General features: G+C 40.3%; 2 protein-coding genes across 3 annotated transcripts in view; one reads left to right on the forward strand and one right to left on the reverse strand.

Annotated features, from left to right (window-relative positions):
• Positions 1 to 8,313, forward strand: part of ELAPOR2 (endosome-lysosome associated apoptosis and autophagy regulator family member 2) — a 172,623-nt gene extending 164,310 nt beyond the window's left edge. For both annotated transcript variants that reach the window (XM_024557609.3, XM_053927017.1), the window contains one exon: positions 5,570 to 8,313. In XM_024557609.3, the coding sequence (XP_024413377.2) occupies positions 5,570 to 5,629 (60 nt within the window). In that variant the 3' untranslated portion in view covers positions 5,630 to 8,313. The remainder of the gene's footprint in view (positions 1 to 5,569) is intronic.
• A 3,659-nt stretch (positions 8,314 to 11,972) lies between these two features.
• GRM3 (glutamate metabotropic receptor 3) overlaps positions 11,973 to 18,954 on the reverse strand; it is an 86,328-nt gene continuing 79,346 nt past the window's right edge. The window contains exon 6 of the mRNA XM_045192741.2: positions 11,973 to 12,454. Within this exon, the coding sequence (XP_045048676.1) occupies positions 12,381 to 12,454 (74 nt within the window). The 3' untranslated portion in view covers positions 11,973 to 12,380. The remainder of the gene's footprint in view (positions 12,455 to 18,954) is intronic.

Below are 18,954 nucleotides of genomic sequence, written 5' to 3' on the forward strand. Positions count from 1 at the left end.
TACACACATATATCTCCAATTCCTACTATATATTCAGATGTAGAAGCAGCAACAACAGCATCTTGAGAGGGCGTGTAGAACCCCTTGCACTAGGTCACATTACCTTCCCTTCCCCACTGCAAACCTTGCTTAAACCCCATTTGTTGAATTTGCATCTTTTTGTTGATTTGGGCTTGGCTTGCATATTGTAGTCTTTTTTTTTTTCCTTAAAGGAATCTGCCTTATTTCTTGTTCCAGTGTCATAGCATCTCAGTTAATGCCCGGTTTTAAAATAAAGAGCAGGGCAAATTTCCAGGGCATGGCTGATCATACCAATCTATTAAGATTCCCTCAGGTCAGTTTCTCATTCTCCAGTGACCTTCCACCTTGTAAACCCAGTCTGAGGCAGTAAGAGGTCAAATACTTGCCATTGCCGATTAAGTTTTCCTGTGGAAATTAGTCTCAGAAAAATTTCCCAGAGAAAGCCAAATCTCTGTTATTGCAGTCAGGACCCAATATAAAATCTCTGAGGCCTTTTACTTTATTTCTCATTTTTTCTGAGGTCTTTCACTGCCATGTTTGAATGGATCTAAAGTTGGCCTGATAGATTGCAAGAGGTGTTGAGCCTTGAGACAGCCCAGCTGTTGCCATTCTTACCTAGGAGTCCTGCCACAATAACCTCCGAAGGGAAGCGGGCAAAAATTCTAAAAATTCACCTCGCTTCTACCCATAAGTGGACTTCATTTTTGTTTTAGTGCTCATTTTAGGTGCTTGTCTCCGTAACTGTTGTCAAAGAGGGGGTGAGACCTTTTCCTACCTGGATTTGAGTATTAGTGGTTCCCGTGGGGCACGCCTGAAGCTGATGGCCTACTTGATGAGGAAGTCCCCCAGACCACAGGAGAATTAACAACGCCCAGGTCACAATTTAGGCAGCTGACCTGTGAACTCTTTAAACCCACTTTTCATACTCAGTCTACAACTACCTTCCAGTTCTTCTTCACTTCCAAGCAATAGAGGACCATTTTATTACCTTGTTGACCATGTATTTTTGTCAACATGTTTGCTACCAATTCTCATGGACGTCCCTCAAATCCTGGTAACCAGTGTGTGGGGCTGTCATCCTTCCTCTTCCAGAAAGACACCTCTCTGACAATTTCCCATCCTCATCCGCAAAACAGTGAAGAACTGTGAAAGTTATAAAGTTCCATTCTACTTACTGGCCAACAGATGAACTTGCCCTAGTTTCATGGACACTTTTGAAGGGGTGGGTCTCCTGGGTCCTCAGAGACAAAATACGGTTATTACTCAGAACAATAGCAGTAATCAAATGGCTTTGTTTGCTTTGGTTTTTGTACACACAGTGCGTTACAGGACAGAAGAAGGGCCCTTAGCTTGGGGAACCTGAATCTTTTATAAAAGGCAGTTAGCATGTCTGCCATTTGCTTCCCAGGGGGAGACCCTATATTTAACTTTCAGGACTGTAGGCAAACTTTTCCTCTGTTCTGGTAGAAGACATTATCTGTGCCTTCCAAGGCTCTTTTGTTCTGTAAACATCTTTGAGATGATTATCCAGGAAAAAGGACAATCAGTCCTCACAACACATGCGGAAACAGAAGACCCATTGAGAATTACCTCCCATCACCAGTTTGCTTAGACTTCTCACCTAGTCTGATCTCTCATGGTTTCCTGTTTGCAGGGGCACTGTCTTAGCCTGACAGAAGCATTCAGGTGCCAGGGAAGATTTTTAAGAGAAAGTGACATCTAAACTGGATCTGAAAGAATAAGTGGGAACTATTCAGGGGAGAGTGTGGATTAAGTGTCACATAACCTTTAAGTGTTTCCTCATATGGCAGTACCTCCTATGTTATTTTATAGCGAGAGAATTGGAAACTTGAAAGGGTTCTTAGAATCACAGGAAACAGGATGTAGGATGAAGTTTTTCTCTTTCAGAAGGTTCAGTATATTGTACCATGTTTTGTTTTGAATGGCGATTTCAGTTGATATAATAATTAAAATCATTTTAATGAAAAATGTAAATAGTGTGGAAAGGAGGAAAAAATTACACAGTGGTATAGCCATATACCTACCACCTAAATTTTACTATGTTTGCTTTATTATTTATTTCTAATATCACCATTCCCCTATCTACTTTTGAATACATCTTTTTTATTCATTTCACAGTAAGTTGCAGACTTTAATACATTTTACCCCTAAGCACTTCAGTATACATATAATTGATGAGAGAATTAAATATCTTTATTTTTAAGGTAAAATGTTTACCTAGAGTGAAACGCATGCATCACAAGTACATTGATGAATTTGGAGAAATACATAAACCTGTGTAATCCCAAATCCTATTAAGATCTAGAACATTAGTTTCACCATTGAAAATAAACTCATGACCTTTGCATGCAGTCAGTCCCCATCCTCATCCCCCTGGGAACTACTGTGATGTTCTTTTAAAACTATAGAGTAGTTTCACCTGTCCTATACTGCATATCATTGTAATCCCACAGTGTCGTTTTCTCTGTAAGTTTTCTTTCTCTCAGAAAAATGTTTCTGAGATTCATTCACCTTGTGTTCATCTGTAGTAGATTCTCTTCTGGAGTAGAATTCTATGTTATGGATTTGCCACAACTTGTTTGTCTGTTCTCCTGTTGATGGAGACTTATGCTGTTTCCAGTGTTTAGCTACGAATAAGTATATACTGAATATCATTGCACAAGTCTTCCTGTGTGTCCCATTTAAAGATTTTTGCTTTCTCATTTTACTCATTTTGCAATTTTACTTCTCTACTTTAGAACACATCCAGTTGCACGTATGGCTGGTCTGCCTCCTCTCTCCTTTGTTTTAAAAGATAATTCTAGTTCTCTTCATCTTTGTTCCTTTTGAGAGCATGCATGGTTCCATGGAACAAAAATGTTTCTAATTGTCTTAACTTCTGTGTCATATAAATTTTGCTTTATCTTATGTATCTTTATTCATGTTCTGAAGGCCATGCCTTAACTGGTGTTTTCCTACCAATGTTTGGACTTGTTGGGTTTTATTTATAGATTTGCTTTTCTTGATGTTTCCTAGTAATTAAAATTAAAAAAAAATTTCTTTTATTTGTTTATGTCAAAGTCACTTATGGGATGTTGTGTGAAGACACTCCACTAGGTCTTGGTGGTGTGTCAAATTACACAGTTTCTTATCTCAGAGATGACCTAGTTTATGGTGGAGAACACATCACACACACACACACACACACACACACACAATCCTCCAGTACAGCGAGAGCACTGAGTGGGCCTCCTGGAACACGGAGGACCATAAGGTGTGTAGTGGCAAGGTAAAGGGGAGCTATAGGGAGAAGTGGAATTTTCAGTAGATTCTTGAATTTAGCACTTAAAAATATGTTTTGTATGGCATCTTTATTTAATTCATGAGCAAACTGAGACCTAGACAGGCTCACTTATTTGTCTGAGAGAGTTGCATAGGAATTAGAAACCCCATTTTCCAAGTTCCAATCCAGTGTTTTTCCTTCTACAAGCGATGTTTCATACATTGTCATAACTGTTCAGTGACAGTCTACCACGTGCTAGGCCTTGGGTCACGTTTTAGGAATTAAAAATAAATGAGATACAATTCCTGCCATCAGGAAGTCTCAGTCAATTAGCAGTGCTAACTACACACACACACACACACACACACACACACATGTCCCACCACATCAGTGATAGGAGCAGAATCCCCTGTAAACACAGAAGACACAGCAACTACAGCCCCTATGAAGCTAACATGATTTTTTAAAGGGTTTTCAATGTTTGCTTTAAATATTACCTTGAAACTAATCAGCAGGTCTCTACCTCCCCTCCCCTGAGAACATGTGAGTCAAATCTTCACAAGGAAAAGCCACAAAAACCCTCAGATTTCCTTTCTAGTTTGTAGAGGTACCTAAAGCTCTTTCCTGTGATGTCCTTTGAGCTCCTTGAGGGCAGACATTTCATATCCCTAGAGTCTAGTCCCGTTCCTACATAACACAGTGGGTGCTTAGTAAATATTTGAATTATCAATGGTTATTCCCCAAAAAAGTAAGTCTGCTAAACACGAGACTTCAGGCAAGTCTCCCAGAGCCAGGGAGTCGGAGGGCTGAGATGCGCACTCTGTGTTCCCGGGGACTTGGCATCACGCAGAGCAAAGGCTGGGAAAGGCGGTGTGCTGGTGTTCACACTGTGATGTTTTTCTATGATCCTGTCTCTGTCGCCTCAAAGCTTGACTGAAGCCTTGGAATTCTCAACTCAAATGTGAGAAAACACAAAAGCAACTTTCTTATTCTTGACAGATACTCGATGTCAACTTCCTGTTGCTTTCTCATTTTACTTCTCTACTTTAGAACACATCCAGTCGCACCTAGGGCTGGTCTGTCTCCTCTCTCCTCTGTTTTAAAAATAATTCTAGTTCTCATCATCTTTGTTCCTTTTGGTAGCACAGTCCCGCCTTCTCATTCCAGCTACCTTGAGAAAGCTTTTTCTAACTTAAACAGTAAAAACATTGGGAGAAATTGCACCTCATTTCTTTCTTGCCATTAAAGAATAATTTACTTAAATAGGCTACATTTAAAAATCATTTTCTATTAAATTTATTGGGGTGACATTGGTTAATAAAATTATATAGGTTTCAAGTGTATAATTCTGGAATACATCATCTGTATATTGCACTGTGTGTTCACCACCCAAAGCCAATTCTCTTTCAGTCACCATTTATTTGACGCCCTCTACCCTTCACTAACCACGCCCCACCCCCAACCTCCTTTCCCTCTGGTAACCGCTGTACTGTTGTCTGTATCTATGAGTTTTTGTTTGTCCTGTTTGTTCATTTGTTGCTTTCAGTTTTATTTCCCACATATGAGTAAAATCATGGTTCTTGACTTTTTCTGTCTGACATTTCACTTAGTGCGATATTCTCAACATCTACCCATGTTGTTGCAAATGTCAGTATCACAGGTCACATTTTGAATGTACCATATAACAAACACCAGTAGAGATATATTTGAGTTAAATTTTGGTTTATTATCTAAGAAGACTTGTTTTTAACATCTTTGGCATATGTGTACCCGAAAGATTTTTCTAATCTAATACAAATGATCTTATATCCTATTAGTATTTGCCTTGTTTATTTCTACTGTCCTGTCTCTCATTATTTAGCCTATGTCATTTTGAGAATATTTCATTTCTGTCAGTTCTGTTTTGTCCACAAGTTGCACGGCAAGGTCATCTAGTTCAGCACTCAGGTCAGGCGTCCCCTTAGGAAGGTCTCAGTGGTTTCTTTGCAAGAATCACAGCTACGTCTTTTGGTATCTATTGCAATCATGTGTTTACTTCTATTTTGGATTTTCTGTCTTATCTCTTGGATATCAAAAGCACCCTTCAGGGTAGGCATACTCTCTGTTTTATATCTGACACCCTTATTTAAATGTAAAATCCTAATTACAAGTGGCAGGCACATGGATTAAAATGACTGCCAGAACTTTCCTTCTGGACACGTAAGATCCTGAAATCTTACTGGAATTTTAGTGAGTTGATTTTGTTTTAATGTTTTTCCTTTATAGGAAAAAGAAGACCATTTTGAATCTGTTCAACTGAAATCCTCAAGATCTCCAAATATATGAAAAGACTGTGCTGTAGCCTTCAGAGTAATGAACAAAGAAACCCGCTCTCTAGTTTCGCAGGTCCATAGCCTAGAGCCCGTCCTTGAACCCGGCACGTTGGTGATGTTACGGAGGGGGGCCACACTGCCGAAAAGGGAAGGAGGTTGAAATGTTGGACTGCCTTATCCCATGGTCGAGTATCTTGCCAAAAATAGGAAAGCAAATGGTTTGGGTCTCAAACGAAGATGAAGCTCAACTCAGGAAGAGATTTTTCTGTATATACACATAACTGAAAACCAAGGTCAAGCCCACCAGTGCACTGTTGATGCATGCCATATAATTAATGGGCAACTTTCATTCTTTAAAATTCTACACAAAAAGTGTGCTTTGGAGGGCAGCTGTCAGCATATGCAATGTGATCCCATCTTTGTCATTTTTGGGTTTATATTTTGGGGAAGATTTGAAAACTTTTTAAAGGTATAGTTATTTTTTCCCATTACTTATTTTCCTGACAAGACCTTAAAACACCTTTTTAAAAAAATAAAAAATGGTGAACCAAAAAGGCAATAAATCTTTCATTTTTCCATAGATTTCAGAAGCCTAAGTAAGCGGTAATTTTTTAGGAAGAGTCAGCATGCGCTCGAGTTATCTAAACTTATCATCGCCTTTGAAGTTCCATTCTTGTTGGAACTGGGAAGACAAACTTGACTAGAAGCATTGAAGGAATCTTTAAAAAAAAAAAAAAAGGAAGGAGAAACCTTGACTTTCCATTAGTACAATCAAGTGACACTATCATCGAGGTCAAATGGTTTAAAACAGTTTATGTGATGCTTGAAGCATGACTTAAAGTGAGTGGGAGAGCTTGTTTATCAAATGACCTTGCCAAATCACGAGGAAGAAAGTGGGGTGACTTGTATACATGTACAGGTGACTGTACGAATGTACTGGAGTAATTCTGTGGTCTCCAGGAAAAGGCAGTGGGATATTTGCCCGATGTCAAGCATCAAAGGTTACATGGTTATTGTTCTGCTTCCAGACTTAGAGGATTATGGCTTCCCTAGAAGTCTTTCTCTTTTAAGTCAATAAGGCAGGAATTCACTTGTGGAAAATTGCTTATAATTGTATTCCTAAGAAGAATGTGGTTATACCATAAGCAGTTATAAAATAAGTGTTGCTGTTCTTATTCAAAAGTGATCCAGATGATTACAATCTTCCCTATGACAAATTACTAGTGTTAGCACATCTTAAATATTATTTGTTAGAAGAAGTTTGAATGAAGTTGGATTTGACCAACGTTGTGTAAACCCTAATCGTTTTAGAACTGAGAAAGAGGGGAGTTTCCTGGCCATTGATGATCTAAGGTGCTCTGGTTTCCTTCCAATTAATAGTAACCTTTATCGACCTTAATCTACCTTTTTAAAAAGACTGGTGGCTGGCTGAGGGGAGCAGGGCACAGGGTTTGGTGAATGTTTTGGCCCATATCTTTAGGTGAAGTATGATTTGTTAACTTTCGATTTACCCGGTTATGTCTTTATTTTTGTGGAAACTTGGAGACAAATAAATAATTGCGTTTATCTGGCTGGTGGGTAAAACCCTGGATGGTGCTGTTATTGTCGAATGGATGCTTGTTATGTGTACATCTCTGCTGTTGGATTCCTGAGCATATCGCCATTAGTTTATTGTTGCTTGCGACATTCAGGGAGGGCATCACTTATTATGAACCTGTTTCATGTTTAATTTTGAAAATCGTATTATAAAGAAGAAATTATTTTGGCATTGCTCATTTTTATCTTGCTAATGAGCTGATGAGCCTTTCAAGGTTTAAACAGAAGAATGAAAATACATTTGAAATGCTCCCTTTTAAATAGAAGATCCCTGGCGAAGTTGTACAGCTGGGCAGAGTCAGGAAGTTTCTGCACAGTCACCTGTCCCTCTCTCTTCAGCTACGTCTGTGCTCAACATGCATGTCCCAAGCCATAGAGATAATTGGGATTTGCTCCCAGGTAGCTTCTTTTCTTCTCCTTGTCACAGGACTAAAATTTCTGACATGTCAAAATGCCTTAAATTTTAATGAACTCTCTGAAAATGTAGTTGGTATTGAAGAATTGATTTATTTCTAATTTTAGATATTAAATAGATTTTGTCAGCTCAGTCCCATCTTTGGAAGGGAGCTGCCTTTTTCCCCTGGATCCCAGTGGTTGTCACTTTATTCCGAGCACTAAAGAGGTATGACAGACAGAATGTTATGAGTAAAATGTTCAGACCAATCCTGGCTACAAAGCTCACTTTAGTTGTAGGTCTTGTCTTTGCAGAGTTCGGTGGGATGCTGAAAGGCATAAATAAATTAATCATGTGTCTATGACTTTTAATTGACATTTGCTGTTTCTTTTCTCCCCTAAGTGGTAGAATAAGTTATTCATTGTTTTTCTTAAAGGCACAGTTTTGAGGCCTTAAATAACTTTATTAAGTCAGTCGACTGTCACCTATAATATCTCTTAGCACTCTGTCAAAATATATTTAAATCAGTTTTTCACTGGATGAGACCATAACTTCTATGGATAAATTATATCATGCTGTTTAACAATGCTAAGCAATTTGATATGTGTTCACTTGATTTAAAAGACTGAATTTTATTCTTGTTGACTTTCCCCCTCTTTGGTTACTGGTAATCAATTTCTTTCCAGGATTAAAAATGTTTCGTAGTATTTTTGTGTAGACTTCTGTCATTCTTTTCTTCCCATGGAGAAAAGGTGGTTTAAATGGCTAATGGAAGAATTGCTTGGGTCCAGTCATTTACTAACTGTGGTCTCCAGGTTTCCAGCTGGTGGGTCCTGATTGACAACAGTTTTCAACATCAATATGCTCAACTGCCCATTGACCTCTATCAGTAAACTACTTCCTGTGGCTCATGGTCATTCCTAATGGGAGGCTAAGGTGCGGATTGTTTCTCTCTTCATCATGAAAGTAAATTTCCTGGGAGTTAGGGTGGGTAGATGATTTCATTGGCAAGTGTGAAACCAGTGTGTTGTTCATATTTACCTTTGTACATAAAAGATATGTGGAGTAGATCTTCAGAGGACATAAAATACCCTCACATTTATTTTATGGTAACCATGAATATTTTCTCAGGTTTACAGGCCCAAATTATAAATTCAGGTGATCCTAAAGAAAAAGTCCCAATGGGAATAAACTTAAAAAAAAAATCTCAACAACTGACTCATTTTTTTTGTTTTGTCACCTCACATACCTTGTAGATATTGGTCAGTTTGGTTTGGAGGAGGGCAAGCTTTCCTTTTTCTCAAGTGGCTGATTTCTGATTACCATTGCTTGGGTTAAATAAATGAGTTAAGCCAGTGGGAATTATGTAAATCTAAATTTTCTGTCACAGAACGGGAGTGATAATTGCCTTATTCATGGGCTTGGGCCTTGGTTATTCGAGCTGTAGTGGTTGTAATCTGCGCCGTTTTCCATCTTCCTGCATCTTCCTGGCGGCTCACTGTTCTTGGCTACTGTGGCTTACAGCCCTTTGCGGATGAGCTCTGAGACCCAAAGCTATCAGGGCGGATGAGTGAGGAGAGGGGGCACCCAAGAGAAAGTGTGAAGTTGAAGGCTCAAAAGGGACACTGCCTGAATTACCTCCTCTCTTAGCCACTCTCTCAATCTGTCATCTGTGTGGTCAGCTTGAAAAGGGGAGCTTTTTATTTTACCCTAAACCTGAGTGGGCAAGAAAATCTATTGATATTTGAACAGAGCACTTCATAAAATGTAAATACTTAGAAAATCAATGATAATCTACCATATCGCTAGATTCTGATATATTTTTTAATGAGTGTTATGTATCATTCTGCTTGAGTTCCTTAAATTTGGGAAGTTTTTGCAAAGATGGACCAGTTTTATATTCTAGAAGTATGAAATATTAGTGGTAAAAAAAAATCAATCCCAAACCTATTTGTTGGAAATGGCTTATGTAAAAAAGATTTCATAGCATCTATTTTCCATACATACTCTGAATATTTTTTAAAAGACTATTTCTAGGGATCACTTGTTGGATGATGCACTCGCAAATTGGAAACAAAGCTTGTGGCAGGGAAGGAGAAGATGACGAGAGCCGTCAGTTAATGCATTTTCAGCAAAATACAAGTATAGTGGTCATAGATCAAAATGCAGCTATCAAAAACAGTTTTCTTAGGATTCACCCACAGCCTGGCTGTCTTGTTTAAAAAGACCCATGATCAATTTGATGGTGTTAGGCATCAGCTGTGTCTCCGAACAACCCATCTGATACTGCCTTCCTCGGACTGCCATATCCCATCGGTGGGCTGACTGTATTTTCTCTCCCACCAGCTTGCGTCAGCCTGTATCTTCAGTAGATGCTCATTCTGAGCACGCTGGTCCGGCACCGCTGCCCATTTCAGCGACAGCAGAGTTCTCCTTTGCCATCTAGTTCTGTCAAATCTATTACCCAGTTCCCCCACTCACTCCTGAACATCCAGGCTCTTTTTTGAATATGAAAATTCAGGGCCTGGTGAAACACTGTCGTCTTTGGGCATCTGCTGAGTTTGGGATAGAATGATTAGTTGCTGCCTCAAATGCATTCAGAAGGAAAAAGAGAATTTCTAATATCTGACTCCTCACCTGATTTCCTTCAAGGCCAGTCCTGTTGGCTCCTTGTGCACCTGCTCATTATTTCTGGATGTTTGGAAAATAGTATCAGCACGTCTTGATTCACTAGGCCCTGGCTTTTTAGCCCGAGAGTCTCTCATATCCTTGATTCTCCTCTTCCTTCCCCTCACTGTGTTCTTCAGTCATAGTTCCCTCACTAGAATACTTCATAGTCTTTATGCTAAAGGCAGGAACTACATCTTATTTTTCTCTTTTTCATGGGCTGAAGAGTGGCCCCCCCAAAAAGATGAGTCAGCATGCTATCCCCAGAACATGGGAGTGTTACTTCATTTTGAAAAAAAGGCCTCTGCAGATATAATTACGACCTTGAGATGTGATCATCCTGGACTATCCAGGTGGGCTCTAAACCCAGTGACAGGTGTCCTTGTTAGAGACACATGGAGAAGACAGACACAGAAGGCAGTGTGAAGATGGAGGCAGAGTTTGGAGTAATGTGGCCACAAGCCAAGGAAGCTCTCAGCCATCAGAAGCTAGAAGGGGCCTGGAACAGATCCGCCCCTAGAGCTTGTGAGAGGATGGGACCTGCCAATACTTTGTTTTGGACTTCTGGCCTCCAGACTTATGAGAGAATAAACTTCTGTTTTAAGCCACTCAGTTTGTGGTAAGTTGTCATTCAGCTCTGGGAAGCTAATGCATTCTCTCTATCCATGGCACCTGGCATAAAACCTGATGGGTAGTTAGATTCTAGTACGTTTTTCTACATTAATAAATGATTTGTGGCTCAAAGGCCTACATGGAGAAAAGGGACAGTATTGGTGAGAACAAGCCAGTTTTAATTTATCCACATGTTCCCTGTTTGCTCTTTAGCTTAGTAAAATATTAAAGTTTAGTGACAAGCCTGTGTGCCTAAGCATTGTTACCTTGACTTTGGAAAAGCATCAGAAAATAATAGGTCCTGCATTTTTATTGCCCTCCTCAGCTATGAATGGTGAGAGTGATTTTTTAATAAGATGACAGGATGCTTTCCCAGTCATCTTCCTACTAATGAAGCTAGTTTTTGGTGGGGGGAAATGAGAGCCATTGAACTTGCTCTGGCATTCAGAACATAGGAACTCCCTTCTTCTTGCCCCAGAGCCCTATCTGGACAAATTCTAGGCTGCTGTAAAGATGTGGGTTAAAGAAACCAATGTGTCATGTCATCTGACCACTGACATGGCCTGCCGTTTTTGGTGTCATCAGTCGATTTCTCATCATTGGTGATGGTGAAGAAGTCCAGATCTGCTCACAACTCTCTAGGGCAACGGTTTGTGTTCAAAGTACATGGAGCACTGCCTAGGTGGCTCAGCAGGTGGGAGCATTGTCCCGTACACCAAAAGGTTGTGGGTTTGATCCCCAGTCGGGGCACATATGGGAGGCAACAGATGGGTGTTTCTCTCTCACACTGATGCTTCTCTCTGTCTCTCTCTCTCTCTCTGTGTCTTCCCTTTCTGCTCTCGTTAAAATCAATAAGCATAACCCCGGGTGAGAATTGTTTTAAAGTACGCATAGCTGTGAAGAAAAGCACTGTTGGATAGTTTCTTCCAACATTAAAAGTAGAAATGGTCTGAAGCCAGCATATTCAAGTTACCTGAAGTGATTCAAAAAGAACAAATCATTCATTATCCACCATGCTGAAAAACCTTGATGGTTTTATTCTTCATAGCTTTACATTAATACAGATGCTTTTTATTTTGTGCTGAGAAAAACAATCTGTTACACATAATGTAACTTTAATATACAACATAGAAACTCATCCTAAATTAGTTACAACAAGAGCCTACAAAAACTTTATAGGAAAAAAAGGTATCTAATATTGCCACCGTATTTTTTAGTAGACGGACCCTGTCAGACCTTGTCACCAATGCTCAGCTCTGTAAACAATGGGTCTTTCCATGTTCTGGGGAATCGTTAACAATAGGAGCACTAAAATCAGCCTAAAAAGTTCTAACACATCACTATATACTGTACAATCCTCAAAAATAATTTATTGTACTGTTTCTAAAAAAAGGTACTAGGGTTGTTCTTCGGCTCTGTTTCCATATTCCGGAGCTGCACGTGACCACTTTTATCTAACAGTCTAAAAACACGAGAACTGAACTGCAATTCACAATCACAGAGAGGAGGTGGTGGAGTCGAGCACTTCCCGCCCATTGCACACTGTCGGGACGTACACGCCTGCAGCGGCTGGAAAACAAAGCAGGACAGAGAGTTCCGGGTCAGACAAGTGGGCGACATGGGTGATGGCATGAGTAATACCAGACACTTGTTAAAACGAAGTTGACAACGCCTTTTAACTTGGCTTTAGAAAATGCTAAATGATTTAATACTGTCCTAGATCAACTTCCTACATATGTTCTGCTCCAAATGAAAATGCATCCTGGCACAAACCTCCCCTGATATCATGCCTCTTAAAGGGAGTTGATAAGCATAATCATTGTTGAAAGGAGTCACTTGTGGGTTTAAAATTAATTTTGGTAATATATAAACTGGTTAAAATGCAATGTGCAAAATTGACAGCTCACTGCAATTTTCTTAAAGATTGTTAAACTAATTACTATTTTCAATACCTTAATTAATTTGGTTCTGTCTGGGCAGGGATGGCTGTTACATAGTCCCATGAGTCATCTGTGAACTCCACTGCCTTAGAGAATGGTTTGATATACTCTCGTTGTTCAAGTGTGGCATTCAGTGGAGATGACCCCAGTGGAAACTCCAGCGAGGGCCGATGTACTAACTTCAATTTCCTAACAGTTCCCAGAAAGGAAGATATTCCCAAAGGATGACATGCTTGTTAATGGCAGCAACAGTGTGAGTATAATATGTATAACCTTTCTTTTTATGGCACTTAGTTTTTCCTAGATAGAATTCACAGCTCTTGTTGTTTTGGAGGCTTTGTTTTTATAAGAAATCTAGGTATAGCTCAGTTATGTCTATTTCACCCTTGATGCTCTTTTTTTGTTTTGGTTTCTGAATGAGAACAAAAGGGAGGAGCCCCATTCTCCCTGCAATGAAACTATGTAGTCAAGAGAACCAGAGATAATTCTACATTACCTTTTAGAGCTATTTCTGTTCCATCCCTTGGTCTGTCCATCTGGACATGCTCTGCCCAGAAGGAGCTGCTCTTCTTGGCTACCTGACCGCAGGGCAGGTCAAAATGACCAGGCAGCTGTCCCATTCCTTAAGGGCGTACCTCTCAGTGAATAATCAGACAAGCTAATTTCATGCTAAAGTGTTCGTGTCTGATAGTGGAAATATTCTTGCTCCATAAAATCACATTTTTCATAGGAATTTCTTTAGACATGAAGGAGAAACCAATGATGAAGATTATGTGTCATTCAGTGGAGGAACTTTAACCATACTTGGGGGCACTGAAGTCTTCCAGCAGGCTCACCGCCCGGGGAACTACAACCTCTGTTTTTCATTGGTTACTTGGTTAGGTGTATGAGAAAATCTGTAAGGTCAAGAGAGTGGCTGCCTAAGGTTATGTGGCATCATGTGGCATGCTAACTCTCCTGGAGATGTTTTCCTCTTAGCACTTTTAGGATGAGCTTCAATTTTCTTTACATGAGCCCACTAAGAGCATATCTTTGGGGGTGGGATGGCATAATGGTCATTTCCTGAAGCTTCTACAATGAAGCCATTTTAACACAGTATGTGCCAGATAAATACCTGAGGGAAAGTGATAATGATAATAATTCCAAATGTTAAGGCTTTTCCTTATTCTTTGCAGGGTTTCTCCATATACTCCATCTAATTCTAGCTTTGTCAAAGTTAGATAAGGCAAGCAAAAACAAGGGGAAGTGAAGTTCAAACCTCGGTTGACTGGAAACTTAGGAGAGCACTTCGGCTGTTTAATGTGTTCTTCCTGCAGCTTCTTTGTATCCACCTGTCTACTCGACATCTCCATGTGGATATTTAATAGATATTTCAAATCAAGTGGCCAAAGCATAACTCTTGATTCCCTAACCTTTCCCTGTTTAGCTTTCCTTTCCTCAGTGAATAGTCTTACCACCTAGCCAATTACCTAAACCAAAAGTCTGACATTTATGCCCCTTCCCTCTTTCCCCTCCTCCCATGCCAAACCGGTCCCCAGGACCCATCAGCTCTGTGTCCACAGCCAGCTACCTCCAGCTCGGCATCCTCCACCCCGGGCCAGCCCAGTGCTATCTTACTCTTCGAGACTGTAGTAGCCACCCTCCCCTCCCTGGTACCTGTTTCCATGGGGCTTCCCTGCAACACATTCTCCGTCTAGCAGTGAGAGTGGTTTTAAATAAGTCATTTAAAAATAACTGCACACCTCCGACTGCTTCCCTTTGTGCTCTCCTCCCTCTGGTTTATAAATCCTGGGGTGACTCGGACCATGCCGCTCATTCTGTGGCCACCTAATTCCACACCTCCCCCACCCTCCACCCCCACTTTTTTTTTCCTTTTGTCCTCAAACAGCGTATCTGTTTCTCAACATCAGGCCTTTGCTGTAGCTGTCGCCACTGCCCGGAATAGTTTTCTTGCTCTTAATTACATGTCTGGCTTTTTCTTGTCATCTGTATCTGAAATGGCACCTCTTGGAAAAGGTTGTCATCAGGCTACCTCAAGAAGCCAACCGGTCACTCTGTCACATTACCCAATTTTAAAACTGATTTTTTTTCTTGCCCCCTTTTTTTTTTTGTTAGTGTCTTATGTCTTATACTGTTGACTGTAAAATATGCAGGAGGCTGTGCTTGTCTTTTTCATTATTGCTGATCACAGAATAAACTTTCTATAAATATTTTCCAAATGATTGTATAAATGGTTGCACTTCAAAGAAGGTGGGGACCAAGGGAAGTTTCGAGAAGGAAATAGTCTTTTAACCTGAAGGAGTGGCCAGCAAATGTGAGGCCAGTGGGTGGCCCAGTCTGGGGACAGGTAACCTTTCTGCTTCCCAAGCCCCACTGTGGCACTGACCGTCAACCACCCTTGCAAAGAGAACTGGCTCACGCCAGAAGCATCCCCTAGCAGGCACGCTGCCTTTGACATTTTGACTAATCTCTTCATCTTTCCCAGGATCAAGTTTTATTACTTTTAGGCAGGGTTTTCATTTTCAGAGATTGAAGAAGAACGGTGAGTCGTGCGGGCAGGTCTAGGAGAACTAGGGACTGGTAAACTACGCCCCTCTCTGTCTACCTTGGACCAGTCTCATACCCCTCTCTACCTGCATTTTTAAAGGTTGTACCAGAAACCTACTATGCTGTTCCCCATACCACTGTGGAACTTGCTCAGGATTTGCCTGCTCACTGCATTCTACTATCTTAAAATTGGGTATATTTTGACTAGGTAGCTAAGAAGTACAGGGGCTACAAAGACAGTTTCATAGAAAATTGTCAACTTAGAGTTTCAATTAACCTACTAGACGTCCCATGGACATTATGGGGGTTCACCAAATAACTTTGAATCATCTACCTGCTTCCTAGACACATTAAAGGGAACACCCCATGCCAGAATGTCTAAACTCTGAGAGGAAAACAGTGTAAATTCAAGGTCTTCTTACAAGTAACGACAGCAAAGACACCCCAAGACTCTTCCTGTGGTTGTTTCTTCCCTGAGAACTTTTTAGGGTATTGAAGGGGACTATGGCTTGTATTTTCCTGCTTCTCTTCTGCTATTTCATTGGTAGCTTTTGCCAGTGCATTTTATTTTATTATGTAAAAAAATTCTTATTTTTGTACATGCTGCTGAATATAGTGGAGGAAATTACTGTTTTGTGAGTTTAGTATCTCAATTACTTTGCCTTTCATAAACATTTCACATACGTCTCCCATATTAGCCTATTTGTTATTCCCCAAGGTGGTAATATATGCGTAAGAGCAACGTCCTTTCATTGTCATGTGTGTTCATGATGAGCTTTCGCTATTATTCTGCAAAATTCTCATGAGATTTTTTAATGCTGTAAGTTTAGCCCATTTTTTAAAAGTACAGTTAAGCTGATTCTATAATCATTCTTTCTGTCAAAAATAAGAGGCTGCAGGCTTATTTTTGGCTTTTCTGGGAGTGGGGGTGAGGAGGAGCTGTTAGTTACTCTAGGCTAAGGTGGTGCTTTTTGTTATTCAAAGTGAAAACTGAAGGTAGTTGAAAAAGACCTAGTAAGTTTCACCATTGATCACAAAGGGCAACTCCCACCCATCCAAAAGCATATTTTGCTTCACAAAGTAGGTGAAGCATTGGAGATCTATGGCAGCTTTGTCTGGCACTGTGAAATCCATTTCTCTCCCACCAGTAATGCTTGGGCTGGCAAGGCTTTGGAGAAAATGGCCTAATTTTTTTCAGGGAACTCGACCATCAGTCAACGCTAAACATATTTATTTAATAGATTCTTATGGATGCTAAGTGTGTTAATCAATTTAGTGGCTGAGACTTGGTTCCTGAAAATCAGTGTGCTACTATAACTATGTAAAATATCAGCCTTGGAAAAGAAGGAAACAAACATTTAAACAGACAGACATTCCAGTTTATTCCTATCTATTCCATTTCCTTGTTCCAAGTGACCCCAAATAATTTTTCCCAGTATGTCAGCTTGTTTAGATGCTATGGTCACAGAATCTAATTTCTACCAGCTACTCATTGCTTTGTCTTCCTGCTTCATTAGTGAACCTGTTTTCTTATTCATCACCTTAATTTTACTTGTGTTAGTGCCCCTTGGTCCCAAGCCAGAGGAAGTTCATCTGCTGATTAATTTATGTTGTCTGGGCAGATGATGACTCTACCAGTCCCGGGTTTGGTAGCCTCACTATGTCAGAGCTTTCACAGTGGAAGACAGTATCCATTGTTAACAAACATGGGCTAGATTCTCAGGGTCTGATCTTAAACTGTTGAAAGTAGATTCAGGAGAAAAATCACATTCTTTATGATGTTGGATAAAAATCTATGGACCGAAATGTGGAGCTGGAAGTTAAATGCAAAGACCTCTCCATTCAGTGATTTATTTCTTGTAAGACAAGATTCATGGAAAGGGGGAATGTGGCATGTACCTTCTCTATGACCCATGATGTGACTTAATTACCTCTTCAACAGAAATTCCGCTGGTCTTCCATTAAATCCCTCAATCCATTGCTGCCACTTCACACAGTCATGCTTCCTTTCCAGTCCTGTTCCTTTATTCTGTCCTCCCCCCCGCATCAAGAATTGCAAACCTACGCTGGATATAAGTCATTTGTAATTGAAAGGACTCAATCATTTTTGTATTATTCTACTTATTTTGCATTCTTACTGTCTCCTCTTAGTTGTCCAGCATCTCTGGTTCTTCCTCTTTCCTATCCAGATGTGTTTTCAGGCAAGGACCAGAGACTCACCCTGAGGTTCAGACACCTAATATAAGTTGTATGTGCTACTATGTCTAGAGATCGGAGTCCGAAGCCAAAAGCGTTAAACTCTAACAAAATAATGTCAGACATTTGTTCTTCCATCTAGTGGAGCTAATCTTGTTAGCTTCACTGTCAAATTATGGACAGCCTCTGAAACACTTTATTAGCTTTTGTTGCTCCCACCCTGAATTAAGCCACCAGCAGCTGGAGTATGGCGTAGCTTCCTGCATGGCGTCTCTGGCTGCTTGCTCCTTGTCTTATATTCTGACCCCACAGCTAAAATCATAAAAATGGTGCTTTAATTCAGCTCATGGCACACCTCTGATGAAACCTCTGAATGTTTTTAGTTATTTTCATAGGAAGGTCAAAGTCCTTATAATGACCTCCAAAGTCCTGCCTGGTCCGCCCCCTCTCCGTCCTCATCTCTTCTCACTTTTGCCCTTATTCCTGTCCCTTGAGCCACATTTGCCTCTGTGATGTGCTTCCCACCTTAGACCTTTACATTTTCTGTTCCCTCTGCCTGGAATGTCTTCCCCCCAGATAAGGACATGACCCCCTTTTTGCATTTCCTTCATGTCTTTGCTCAGGTGTCACCTGATCAGAGAGTACTCCCCTGGCCACTCTAGAAAATAAGGTAACTCGCTCTACTCCCAGCACACCTAATTTGTCTATGCCTCACGTTAATTTCTTCATGTCACTTATCGACACCGGATACAATAAATATTAGTGGTTTGTCTGACTGTGCCCCACCTCACCTAATTATAATGTACACACCAGGAGCGCCTGTTTGTTTGTTTTGTTCAATGCCACATCCTTAGGGCCTAGACCCAAGAGTGTCTTCAATGAATGAGTGAATTACCCATCAATTTGATCACATTTACTTGTTAAGGATCCCACTCCTACAGCCTCTGAGTTTACTCAGGGAGGGAAGACATCTTTAAAAATGTTTTTCATATGATAGCGATTTTGTGGTGTAAGCACACAGATATCTCCATTTTTGGATGTTATTCAGAGAATTTCACTTAAATGAAATGAAAAGAGAGTAGAAAGGAGAAATGGTGTAGCATAAATTGACATCAGACACAGGTGCTTGAAGATGCTGATCATCTGAAGTCAGTGTATGGGGAGTGCTTGTTTATACACATAATTCCTTTTTAACTAACAAATCTTCATGGTTCTGACCATGGGACCATGTTCCCAAAGGCATTGATACATTTGGGGTTACGATGTAATGCATATGACTATAGATGTCTCTCCTATGATACTGAACTCTGGCTTAGGAACCCCCTTTGAGCTATTGAGTTTATGTTACATTCAGATGTGTGGGACAGAAGGGGAAACTGTACAATG

The sequence above is a fragment of the Desmodus rotundus genome, chromosome 6 (genome assembly GCF_022682495.2).
Source record: "Desmodus rotundus isolate HL8 chromosome 6, HLdesRot8A.1, whole genome shotgun sequence".
Lineage (NCBI taxonomy): Eukaryota > Metazoa > Chordata > Mammalia > Chiroptera > Phyllostomidae > Desmodus > Desmodus rotundus.